The sequence below is a fragment of the Psammomys obesus genome, unplaced genomic scaffold (assembly GCF_907164565.1).
Source record: "Psammomys obesus unplaced genomic scaffold, mPsaObe1.curated_primary_1811, whole genome shotgun sequence".
Lineage (NCBI taxonomy): Eukaryota > Metazoa > Chordata > Mammalia > Rodentia > Muridae > Psammomys > Psammomys obesus.
The window spans coordinates 2,173,773-2,187,285 of NW_026596109.1; the positions used below are offsets into that span (position 1 = coordinate 2,173,773).

General features: G+C 47.9%; 1 protein-coding gene across 1 annotated transcript in view; it reads right to left on the bottom strand.

Annotated features, from left to right (window-relative positions):
- The window catches only part of Kank4 (KN motif and ankyrin repeat domains 4), a 65,529-nt gene that overhangs the window by 3,855 nt on the left and 48,161 nt on the right, over positions 1-13,513 (bottom strand). Inside the window, exons 10-12 of the mRNA XM_055628729.1 lie at positions 10,780-10,999; positions 6,868-7,010; positions 2,032-2,232 (exon numbers count right to left, since the gene is read on the bottom strand). Of these exons, the coding sequence (XP_055484704.1) occupies positions 2,032-2,232; positions 6,868-7,010; positions 10,780-10,999 (564 nt within the window). The remainder of the gene's footprint in view (positions 1-2,031; positions 2,233-6,867; positions 7,011-10,779; positions 11,000-13,513) is intronic.

The window sequence follows — 13,513 nt, forward strand, 5'->3', positions numbered from 1 at the left end:
TGTGTGTGTGTGTGTGTGTGTGTGTGTGTGTGTGTGTGTGTGTGTGTCTTGTATGTGTCTGCTTGCCTGAGTGTGTGTGTGTGTGCCTGTGTGTATGCATGTACATAATCTCTATCTCAGAAATGTTCCCATTTGATGGATGTTCTGAAATATCCTCCAGATAAGAAATGGTGCTCAGGCCTCACTACCAGTCCTTGTCATGCTGAAGGTCCCCAGAGAAAGCATACCAGCACCCCCTCCCCCCACAAACACACACACACACACACACACTTGACTCGTAAGCCTAGGGAAAGTGCCTGCAGTTCTTTGTGATTTTATGGAACCTTGTTGATGAGAGAAAACCATTTCAGAGCATGACCCTCCCTCCAAGCCAGTCTCCAGGAGATCTGTGGACATCTGAGCCTTCAAAGACAAGTGACCGCTGGAATGGCAGTGTTATGACGAGAACTGGCGCCAGGGACCAGCCTTCGTACTTGGTGGACCCTATCAGCAGTTCTCTCAGCTGCTGGAGACCCTGTGGCCCCTCCGCCCTGAAGGAGTTGGAGTGGGAATCTTCAGTCAGGCCTGACCTTGGATTGTGATTGGGCCCTGGGCGATGCCTGCAGGCCCTAAAACCAGATTGGCTGGTTTTCCCTTTCAGCACTGAGTGCTGCCATCCCAGAAGGCCCTGTCCTGAAGTGGCCTGCTCCTTGGTGCTTCCCTGGATCTCTCTTCCCCAACCCTTGACCAGGTTTTTTGTGTAGTCTGGGTTGTCCTGGAACTTGCTCTTAGATCAAGTTAGCTTTGAACTCCGAGAGCCACCTGCCTCTGCCTCCCATGTGCTGGGATTAAAGACATGTACCACCATGTCTGGCCTGGTCTAGTTGATTCATAAATCTTTGCTGATCCTGTGCACTGCAGATGTTTATCAACTTTCCTGGTGCCACATGCCAGGAGCACTCCCTTCTCTACTTGTGACAAACAAAAATGTCCCTAGACACTGCCAAACCTCCTCTGGATGGCAATGTCACCCCTCCTGAGGCCCACATGACTGAAATAAGACAGGTGGCCAGCTGGCTTCTCAGTTGGGGGCCGGTCTCCTTCCTTTGGATGACTTCATAGCTTCATCCTCCTTACACCACCCAGTGGACATTTAAGCAAGGCCCCCACCTGTTGATATACTGGGACTTTGCTCTAGGTGCTACGGTTCCAGCCAGCAGGTGTGGCTTATCAACACCAAGCATTTGGATAGCTCATCACTATACCCATTTTACAGATGTATACAGAGACCTCGGGTGACCTGCTCACCTATTGGACAGCCCCTGAACTCAGGCCCAAGCTCATGAATGCAGAGCGGAGAGTCAGTTCTAACAATCATACTTGAGCTGTCTCCCAATGGTTTTTCTCATCTCCAGAAAGCCAAGCTGTTAAGGGGACTATCACTGCTGCGACAGCGAGCAGGCTGACGTGGTAGAATAAATCACTCCACAAAGCAGATCCCTGTCACGGAGGTATCATCCGTTTAATGACTACAGAGTTGTCTCTGTAAACTCTGTGTCATCATCTGGCTTCCCAAAGTCTTCCGTAGACACAGAGCTGTCCCGTTCAAGCTGCTGCCTCAAAGCCACGTGCTGGCTTTGCCAGAGGAGGCTCAGGGCCAAGCCGGGCCTGGGCACATTTCCCCAGCACACTGTTTTGTTTGTTTTGGTTTGGTTTTTTTTGAGACAGGGTTTCTCTGTGTTAACTTGGCTGTCTTGGACCAGGCTGGCCTCAAACTCACATCCATCTGCCTGCCTCTGCTTCCTTGAGTGCCGGGATAAAAGGCTTGCGCCGCCACACCTGGCTCCCAGCCATGGGGTTTTAATCTCATGAATTTCGCAGCACCAAGGTGGCTATGAACATTTCCCACCCATTATGTCATTTAAACCCTACGCCAGCATATGAGGTGGGCTTTATTGCTATGGCCGTATGGTTTCATGAATTCTGCTAGCCGAGAAGACACTTTTAGGGCAGGTGTTAAATACCTACTGGTTAACTGTCTGTAGACCTTACCTTGTCAGTCAGGCTGCTGTTGCAGGCTGGGTGTGCCAGGAGCAGTCGCACCAGGTCGGCGTTTCCCTGGTGACAGGCCAGCATGAGGGCGGTAGATCCATCATGGTCCTGCAGGTTGACTTCTGCCTGGCAGTTCAGTAGTGCTTGGACCATGTCTTCCCGGTCGTGGCTGACTCCTAACATCAGCGCTGTCTGGCCTCCCTGCACAGAGTGACAGGCACAGGCTGGAGCTGAGCGTGCCGAGTGAAACTTCTCAAGGGTATGGCCATTGATTGAATCTTCCCTCTGCCCTTGACATGGGACACATCCTTTGCTTTCTGACTAACTTCTGTTTTTTCCAGTCAAACGCTATGCCCTTTCTAAAGCTTTTTGTTTTGTTTGTTTTTTGGTTTTTTTTTTTTTTTTTTTTTTGAGACAGGGTTTCTTTGTACAGCCTTGGCTGTCCTGGACCAGGCTGGCCTCGAACTCACAGAGATCCAACTGCCTCTGCCTCTCTCAAGCGCTGGCACTACAGGCGTGCACCACGATGCCCAGCTTGCTTTCTAAAGCCTTGCCTGGCTTCCCAGCAAGGCAGCAGTACACAGCACTTACCGCTTGCTTTCCGATTTCCCTTTACTCTTTGGGGCGAAGAAGTTGACAGCAGGGACTGCTCTGATTTATTTATCTGACTTTAATCTTTGCAGTACAGAGGATTAGCTCCAGGGCCCCACGCATGTTAGACAAGTACACTGCTACTGGACCACCCCCAGGGACTGTTCTGTGTCAGTTTCCCTAAGGCCCAGCACCAAGTGTGTGATGGAAAGCGCTGACTGGCGGAGTGTGGCTGTGGCTTTAGCGCATGCTGCCTTTCTCTGGGACGCCTCAGTCTGCTCATTGCCTCTTGGGTTTTCTTTAAGGATACCTAGAACCCTCTTGTCTCAACAAGACCTCTGTTTGCAGGCCCTGCATTGTTTCTGATCTGTGACCACTGACAGCATGGTTACCCTTTTACAACTGTGATCATCAGTGGACACAGCAATGAGTTAGACTCAGAGAACTAACCCAAGTCCTGTGTCTGCAGCTTAATGAGCGACCACGCCAGGTTCCTGTTTTCCCTGAATCTTGGTTTTTTTTCTTTGCCTGAAAATTAATCTTATATTTTTCTGTGTGCTTTATGTGGCTCTTGTGGGAATCAAGTGAGACAAAGGGTGCAAATACAGTAAAATGAGGTGGTAATTTTTCCGATTGCGAAGTGACATTCATTTCTTATTTGCACATTCTGATTCACACATTCCTGTATTTTCTTATAGCCTTCCCCTATGACTTACTGTATTTTGCCAAATCTTTTTGAGTTTAAAAATCAGGCTTGTCTCTCCACTGGGATATCAGGTTCCCATGACTAAGGCAAGCTCTATGCCTTCTCTCCCTCCAGATCCTCTGTAGCTCTAAACCAGTGGGTTCTCAGCCTTCCTTAGGCTGCAACCCCTTAATACAGGTTCTTATGTTGTGGTGACCCTCCAACCATAAAATTATTTTTGCTGCTACTTCGTAACTGTCATTTTGCTACTGTTACAAATCCTAATGTAAATATCCGTGTTTTCTGATGCTCTTAGGCAACCCCTGTGAAAGGTCTTTTGACGAGTGGAGAATCACTGCTCTGAACAATGTCTTTCATGTCAAAAGCACCGATGATGTGCTGCTGGTGTAGTTTCAGTCACCTTGGCCATCAGAGGGGATTTACAGTCAGAAATTTCCTGGCTCTGCCACGCAGCGCTTGTGTGGATGAGGCGCATTCAGGTTCATCTCTGCATGGTCTCCTAGGTGGGAGGACTAAGATGGTTAGAGGCAGTCCACAGCAGCTGCTCAGTTGGTGAGTGTACGAGTTCCTCGGCGTTCCGAGTCCCCGTTTCTCTGGAACCCAGACAGCTGTCTCCAGAGGTGCCTGTTTGCCTTTGGGCGTGTCACTCAGCCTGGAGGTCATGGCTGCTTACTACATTAACCAGCCCTGAGGTCTCCTCTTCCCAACCACTATTCAAGGTGGGTGACAATGCAGACAGCCTTCTTGTCTGCCGCTCTGCTCGACGCTGGGGCTCTTCCTCCTTCCTTCTGTCTAGTCTGATAAAGCTTAGCTCAGTAGTTGGTCATTTCCAAAGGGGAAATACACCAGGCCCTGCAGTGACCTTGGAGATAGGAAGTTACATCCTTCAGAGACTCCCGGCTCACTCCCGTACTGCTGGGCACAGCCACCTCCCCGCTGAGTCCCAGGGAGCCAAGGAGAGCAGGTGCAGCTTTCCTTTGGTGACCTGGGCAAGACTCTGACCCTGCGAGGACCCGCCGCACCTCTGAAAAGAGGAGGGGCTTTGATCCTGGTGACCATGTCCTTTTCCAATTAAAAAAAGAAAAAAACCAGGCTCATTAGGATAGTACTGTTTAAAATAAAAATACCGTATGCAGTCTTCTGGAATAGGAGTTGTACGCAGGTGAGAATACTTTGAGAGCCAGAAAGCGAGTTACAAATACCTGTGTGCTGTCATCAGTAGGAAGCTATTAGACCACACCAACATGTGGCTTTCACAAATGATGTTTCCTGTGCACGTTATGTGTGTGTACAAGCTGTGTGTGCAGGTGTGCAAAAGTCACGCTCTACAACTCTCCATCTTATTCCTTTGCTGGCAGACAGCAGCCTCGGCCTTCTTCCTGTCTCCGCTCCCCGTAGACCTGGGGTTACAGGCATGGTGCAGACCCATGCTCACCTTTTCAACGTGAGCGTGGGGATCCAAGTCCTCATGCTTGAGCTATAAGTGTTCTAACCACTGAACCACCTCTTGAGTCCCTGAACGCCCTTAGAGGAAGTGTGTAACGTGACTCTGTGGCCATCAGGCTACTCCCTGCAATTTGGGGGAGTCCAGAAAAGAGAAGCCCAACACAAATACTTAACAGTTCTTAGTATTATTGTTTTGTGTGTATGAATGTTTTGCCTGCGCGCATGTCCGTTGCTCAAGGAGGTCTGAAGAGGGCATCAGATCCCCTGGAGCTGGAATTAGAGCTGGTTGTGAACTGCCCTGTGGATGCTGGAAATCAAGCCTGGGTTCTCTGGCATCCGGTGCTCTTATCCAAAGAGCCATATCTCCAGGTGCCAGATGAGCTTTTAAGGTATGCTTACGCCGCAAACATCTTTTGAATAGGCCATGTCTCCTAAGACAGGTCAGGCTTGCTTATTGCCTATTATAAAAGATTCAGCTTCTCCAAATTCAGGGTTTCTTACCTATAATACAACTACTGTGGCTGCTGGCAAGTGTTAAAGGCTTGTTATCTAGTCTGTGCAACCACTGACTGGGAGGTATGGTTGAACCTAAAGAGTAAAGTCTAGTGGGAGGAAGTTAGGTGGCCTTGAAGGGGATACTAGGACTACAGATATATTCATATTTATAGTCTCTCTCTCTTTCTGTCTCTCTCTATGTGTTTGTCTGCATCTCCCTCCCTTTCTCCCTCCACCCTTCTTTACTTTTCCTCTCTCTGCAATGACGTGACAGATTTCTCTACTGTGTGATCCTTCCATACGATCAGTCTCACCACCGGCGAAAAGGCAATGGGACCAAGCAGCCACATACTGATACCTCTAAAACCATGAGTCCAGATAGACCTTTCCTTTGTACAAATTCCTGAGAATGTCCCAGGCCCTCCACATACCAGGCCATCACCCACTGCCGCTAGCTACATCCCTTCATTATAAGTGACTTATTTTGGGTATCACTCATTTTGGATGGAGGATAGGAGGTAAGGAAAGGCAATAGTAGTTTTAGACCTAGTTAGCTTAAGGACCAAAGAGGCACGCTAGGCATATTGCTCAGTTCCAGCAGAGTTCTACAGTAGCACTCTGGGTAAGAAGAGGCCTGGGAGACAGGGAGTCTCAGAGTCCCAGGGAGGGAGTGATTGGTGATAGCTCCTGCCTGCCCTGCTGTCCACACTGCCCCATTGGCCTGATGGAGAGTCACGTCTCTATTCAAAAGGCTTTTGGGGGGGGGGGGGGACTGGAGCCAAGGCTCAGTGACTAAGAGAATGTATTGCTCTAACATGGTATGAATTCAGTTCCTAGCCCTCATATGGGGCAGCTCACAACTGCCTGTAAGTCCAATTGCAGGGGATCTGACACTTCCCAGCCCAATATTCAGAGTTTGTTCCAGGACAGCCAGGACTACACAGAGAAACACTGTCTCAAAATCACAACAACAACAAACATTTCTTTTAAAGTTTTAGGGAGAGAGGTCATGATAGGTGATAGCTCTAAAGCAGTAAGCTTCCTAAATGTCCTGGGTCAAGAAATGGTGAGTCACCAAGCATGGTGGCACGTCCTGCAATTCCAGCACTTGGGGAGGCAGAAGCAGGCAGACCGCTGTGAGTTCAAGGTCAGCCTGGTCTACAGAGCGAGTCCAGGACAGCCAAAGCTACACAGAGAAACCCTGTCTTGAAAAATAAAAACAAACAAACAAACAAACAAACAGACCAGGGGAGTCACTCACAGAGGTGGCTGACTGCAGCAGCCAACCAGCAAAATCCTTCTCAAGAGGCTAACACTGAGAATTTGGTTGTAGAAGTTAAGCCCAGATGGAATTTGCCCTTTTTAGTCTGGAACACAAACCAGATGCCCAGTGACCCCTTTGCCAGCCTGTCTAGGTCCCAAGAACCTTCAAATAAGATAAAGTATCAAGCTTTGGATAGATGCCGTTTGGGGCCCCAGCGTTCCGGACTGGCAAACTTTCCGTAAATCTACATGAACTTCCTCACTCTGCTGGCAGACTGAAACTGGAGGGTGTTAGGTTTGTCAAGAAGCAGAAAGGCCAAGTGCTCTCCACCTACCTGAGTTGCTTGGATGTTCACATTCCCTTCTCGCAAGAGCTTCCAGACAACGGCCATGTCTTCTTTTGTCTCTGCAGAAGCCAAGGGCGTGATCATCACAGCAGTGTAGCCAGCTTTGTTCTGATGATCCACATTGCAGACACCTACAAGGGAAGGCATGGGTGCTGGGACAGCCCAGCTTGGAGCCAGACTGCATCTCGACACTTCGACAGAATGCTGCTTGCTAGCGAAAACACCGTGGAACAGCGTTTCCACAGCAAAGTCACTGGCTAGCATCTCTAGAAGCTTTTAGAACTGGCTAATTCTCTCTACAGGTTTTCTGAGGATTCCCAGGAAGGGATGGCCACAAACAAGCCAGAGACAGACAAGGGGTCAATGACAATGACTTCATTTTGCAAACCTGGGCACAGCACACAGTCTTCCTGGATGAGGACATTGAAAGCCAGAGAGGTCACATTAACTATTCATATGATGGAGGGGGTTCGGCCAGGATTTCGGACTACCCAGCCTCAGAGCTTATCTCTCTTCCAGCCACACAACACTCACAGGTGTGGCCACAGGCTCACTCTTGCTAGCTCATACTATGTGGTGCTCAAGATGATGGTCAAGTTTGTAGGGTCTTCCCAAGGCCTCATAGACCATGTACCAGGGCCATGAAAACAATACAGGACAAAGGGAGGAAAAGCACTTCCAATATGGCGTACTGGAACAATGGAGGATACACCTTTCATGATAGAATGACAAACTAACATATTTTTAAAGACAAACTGGTAAATGAGGACTTAAAAGCATAGCCTCAGGGGTGTGGTTTCATGTCCTCTGCATCAAAGAAAAGGCAGGGTTACTACACATAGATGAGATCTGTGATCCAAATGACCCCATGCTGGGACAGTTTTGACTAGAAACTCAGATCATTTTGGGCTGTTGCCGACTGCAGAAAGCTGGGTGTCTGAGGCAAACTTAAATCCGTCCCAGTAGATCAGGACTGTATCCTCCTCTGCTAAGAGCAAATGACAATGGGTGCTACCCTGTAGGACTGTTATAGAATGTATGACTAAGATAAGGAAATCACTAAGACTAGAGCATAGTGAATCCAGCGACCACTAGCAACCATTGCTATCGGCTTTCAGAATGACACTCTCGCAGACCTAGGTACTGGTTACAACAAATCTGGTTTGTGAAAAGATGTCAGTTAGAGCTACGTGTAAGTTCTGCGAAAAACCTGCTGTTCCTTCATCCCATTCAAAGGATACTTCTGAAATGTGCCAGAGGAACACAGATGCCAACAGACACAGACAACGAGACAACACAGTCTGGCTCATTTGCTATAGTTCTCTCCTCTGAGGCCCCGACCGCTGTCATGATCAGGCAGGGGACAAAAAAAAAGTGTGACAACTCTATTTATCACCACTATGCCCTGATAAAGAAGTGGACACCTTGGGCCAGGTAGGTGGCTCAGTGCGTGAAGGCTCTTGCCATCAGCCTGACAATGGTTCAATCTCTGGGTCCTCCTTAGGGGAAGGAGAGACCCGCCCCTCGCAAGTTGTCCTCTGACTTCTGTGGGTATGCTGTGGCCCTCACGTCTCTACCCCCACAAATAAACCTAATTTAAAAAGAGGGGGACACCTGTGTTGCCTTCTTAATACATGTTAATTGTCACTCCTGACTTTCGTACCGGCGTTAAGAACTGCAAGTGCCTCAGCTTACTGGCTTTCTTGTATCTCTTCAGAAACGTGATTCATAGCACAGTGGTGATGTGGCCCCCTCTCCAGAGCACGGAAGAAGTCGGCTTTTGAGCCCAGTGAGCCAGTCAAACATCCATGGAGGACAGAGGGGAAGGCTAATATTATAGCCTTCTGAACATTTCACCTGAATGACCCACTGGCGACTTGAAACCCTCCCCAAGCTGAATGCTGTGCTGCCCACACCTGGTCTTTTCTGTCTGTTGAATCATGCCCTTGTCAGCCACCCGAGCTGGACAGACCACAGCGCCCTCCTTACACCTCACAGCTAGTTGGTCTTTTTCACCCTTCTGATGTGACCATCTCTACCTACTTCGAACCTGCACCGTTCCTCTGTGGAGCCCTGTGATGCCGTCTGTTCTGCTGCCACCTCCTCAACTGAGGCTAGCTCAGTCCTACCATGAGGTCACACTTCCTGGAGGATTTATTGGCTGTGTGCTTTCTACACAAAACCCAGCTTAGCTTCCCATTACCTTTCAAGCAGCACTCAAATACCATCGGCCAAGCCACCCAAGCCACATGTGTGACTCCTGTTTACCTTCCCAACCCTCAATCACCTACTGTCCAAACCAGGAGCCTTCTGGCTCCAGGTAGCTTTTCATTTCTCATGCTCCACAGTGTTCTCTTCTCCTAGGACATTTCTCAGGCTGCTCCAAGTACCTTTGCTGCTCTCAGAACTGGACTCCTCATTTTACTTCTGCCCTTTTTTTTTTTGAGACAGGGTTTTCTCTGTGTACCCTGGGCTGTCCTGGATTCACTTTGTAGATCAGGCTGGCCTTCAACTCAGAGAGATCTGCCTGCCTCCCCAAGTGCTGGGGCACCCGGCCTCCACTTCTGCATCTTGAAATCACATCTAGATTCCCTCTTCTGAGCCATCATCCCATCCTGCTCAAATTTTTTTAAAATCATTATTTTAATATTTTATACATATAGGTGTTATGCATTTAACATGCATGCCTGTTTCCCGTGGAGGGCAGAAGAGGATGTAAGACTCCCTGGAACTAGACTTACTAGAGTCAGCTGCGAGCCTCTGTGTGGGTGCTGGGAATTGAATCTGGGTCCTCTGGAAATGTGGCCCATTCTCAACTGATGAGCCATCTTTCCAGGCCCCAACTCTGACTTAAGCTCTAAGCTTCTGAGAAACACAGGGCTCACTCCTGGCTCACCCCTGCATCCGTGATTCCTAAGTCATGAGTAATCAACAGATGCGTGATGAGAGATGCATGAGTCAAATTGGTTAACTGGACCCATGCTTTTGCCAAATGGTATTTTATGAGGACAAGAGAAGGTGGCCTTTCCTAAGATATGGTATAGCTCTGGAGCTGAAGAGACCAAATGCAAAATCTGCTCTATAACCTGAGCAAGTTCTGCAACCCCAATCTGCTCTATAACCTGAGCAAGTTCTGCAACCCCAATCTCAATTTGCTCAACGGCAACATGAGAGTGACTGTGCTGCTGATACATGGGGCCGAGAAACATTGGGAAAAATAAACGACAGAGTTAGGAAATGGAGGCTTTCAGCTGCGCAGCTACTAAGATGGAATGGTGCAGAGATCAGTTGGGCCCTGTGCAAGGGAGACTTGCAAACCTGTGAAGATTTCCCCATTAAAAAAACACAACAATCACTTGAGAGGATCTTTGTGATGTGAGTTCGAGGCCAGTCTGATCTCCAAAAAGAATTTCAGGACAGCTAGGGCTGTTACACAGAGAAACCCTGTCTTGAAAAACAACAACGACAACAAAAAACCAACAATAACAAAACCAAAACAACAACAACAAAACCAAAACAATAACAACAACAAAACGTTCCTTTAATTCCAGGACTCACCAGGCAGAGGCTTGTGAATCTCTGTGAATTTGAGGCCAGCCTGGTCTACATAGTGAGTTCCGGTACAGCCTGAGCTACCTAGTGAATGACTATCTCAAAGGTAAACAGCAGGCAGATGGTCTGGCCGTATTCCTGGACTACAGGAGGAACTCAGTATGATGAGAAAGGGCTGTGATAGAAGAAGACACTTTCTATACTCCCTACGTCTCAGAGGCTGAGGCAGGAGGATGATTTGAGTCCAGGAGTTCGTGGCTAGATTGAGCAATCTAAAAAGATTCCATTTTATCAGAACAAGGAGGTGGGCCTTCAAGGAGCGACAGGACGGGGACAGCCATTCCTGACCTGTGTCCAGCAGCAGCTTGGCGATGGCGAAGTTGGAGTGCGACACGCTGTAGTGAAGGGCCGTGTTCCCGCTGCGGTCGGCCAAGTTGACCAGGAGCCTCAGAAGATGTGGGGAGTAAGGCTGGACCTCGAGGAGATAGGCGGCCACCACGGCAGGGCTAGACAACTTCCGGCTGGACACACGGAACCACTCCTGACTGATGGCAGTCAAGCTTTGCCTCTGAAATGCCAGAAGAGTCTGATTACAAGATTTTCCCCGGCCTGGGTACCCTAGTGAAAGCTCCCAGCGCCACTTGGATAGGCCAGTGTCAGGTGCTCCTGCCTCTCTCCTCACGTCCCTGCAGCTGTCTGTATCTGGGGGACCTGAGATGGCAGGACCAAGAATCCTGCTGCAAACCGATGCCTGTGTAAATGACCCAAGCCCCTACCTCCTATCCGTTGGCAGCCACGCACGAAACAGATATCCACTAGAGACATCAGTTCTGTGTGTGACAAGCCCAAATGATAAAGGCCACGTGTTTATAATACGTATCTAAAGGGCAAGAGACGCTATTGAGACGTGGCTATTTTAAATGATTTTACGCTTAGTCTGGAAGGGGCGCCAGGTTTAGCCATTAAATCCACATGGCCAGATGTTAAGTCCTGGCTCAACTGTGTGACCAAACAACCTCATTGAACATTCCTTGTCTCTGTTATGAAATGGGGCTGGCTTTATGGTTTCCATGATTCTATAAGGTGAGGTAATTTTGCTGTCCTTGGTTGGTTGGCTTTTTTGAGATAGGGTTTCTCTATGTAATCCTGGCTGTCCTGGAACTCTCTCTATAGGCCAGGTTGGCCAAAAACTCAAAGAAATCTGCCTGCCTCTGCCTCCCGAGTGCTGGGATTAAAGACATGTGCCACCACCGCACGGCTGGACATGCTTTGTCCCTCGGGCAAGGGTAAAGGTGGCAGAGATGAAGGGGATTCACATCCTAAGGTTTCATTTAATGTGCGGGGTGGTGCCAAGATTGTGTACACATGGGTTTTTGTCACATTTCCAGAGTAGAAAAAGAAAAAAAATTATTTATGGTTGAAACACTTCTATATATCAGAATATCTTTTTTGTTTTGGTTTGTTTTGGTTTTTTGAGATAGTGTTTCTCTGTGCAGCCTTGCCTGTCCTAGACTTGCTCTGTAGACTAGGCTGACCTTGAACTCACAGAGATCTGCCTGCCTCTGCCTCCCCTAGTGCTGGGATCATAGGCATGCATCACTGCATCCAGCCAGAATAACTTCTTTATATAGGGAATCAAGAAAAACTGGAGGACGGCCCTGGTACTATAGGATATAGTGGTAGATTTTAAACAAAGAGCTGAAGCTTGCTTAGCATCCAGTTCCCAACCCTGCTTCAAACCAGGCACAGTGGCAGGCAGAGGCAGCAGGGTCAGAAAGTTCAAGGTCATGCCTGGCTACATAATGAGTTTGAGATCAGGTTGAGCTACAGAGACCTTATCTCAAAATGAATGAGTGAATGAATGAATGAATGAATGAATGAATGAATGAACAGTTTAAACAGAGCTTAGTTATGTAATCTGAGCATCAGGAGTCTCCATCAACATCTATCTCATGTATAGGCTCTTAACAATATATTAGGGTAATTGGGAATTTCAGAAATGCTGTTTGCCAAATTAGCTAAGACAAAAAAAAAAAAAAAAAAAAAAAAATTTTTTTTTTTTTGGATGAGTAGCAAACACTGCTGAATCCATCATTTTAAATTTCTGGGCTGCAATGCTGAGGGATCAAATGGGCTCTAAAAGTTGCTTATATGTTTTTCCACTTTGGGTCTGACAGCTGTCTCCTGGCCCAGAACAGTACCTCTTGTTTAAAAATAGAACATAAGAATTACAGGTTCTAGGGCTGGAGAGATGGCTCAGCAGTTAAGAGCACTGGCTATGCTTCCATAGGTCCTAAGTTCAATTCCAAGCACCTGCATGGTGGCTTACAACCATCTATAGTGAGATCTGGTACCCTCTCCTGGCATGCAGGCATACATGTAGGCAGGGCACTGTATACATAATAAATAAATAAATCTTACAAAAAAAAAAAATAAAGAATTCAGGTTCAAATCCCCATAGGCTAAAAGGGTAGAAAAGATCGAATAAATGTATGTTCTTATTTTTGGTCTCTTGACCCATCAACATATGTGAAGCAAAGCAGTGGCATGGCAGAATTAAACCTGAGGGCTCAAGAGTAATGGAGACAGGCTACCAATCACTGTCATGTATTGACAAGGAAACCAGGCCCTGGGCATTGAATTAACTCCTGGAAGTAAAAGTGTTGTTTCCACTGTACCCATATTTTTGTGAACTACCAGGCATTTGAAGCCCGAGCCACAGAGTCTAGTGGCACACACTTGGATACAACTTCTAAAAATACTTGGTAAAATGCCTCTGAGCCTCTGGCTACTCTCCTTTTTAGAGGCCGGGAGGTTAGAGATAGGGTTTCTCTGTGTAGCCCTGGCTGTTCTGGAACTCATTCAGTAGTCCAGGCTGGCCTCAAACTCACAGAGATCTGCCTGCCTCTGCCTCCGGAGTGCTGGGATTAAAGGCGTGTGCCACCACCACTGGCTTAGCTGGCTTTCTTGTGTGTATTAATCCTATCATTCCCTCAGCCTAGCCCATCTCCTGAAGGGACAGAATTTGGGTAAATCACACACACACACACACACACACACACACACACACACACACACACAC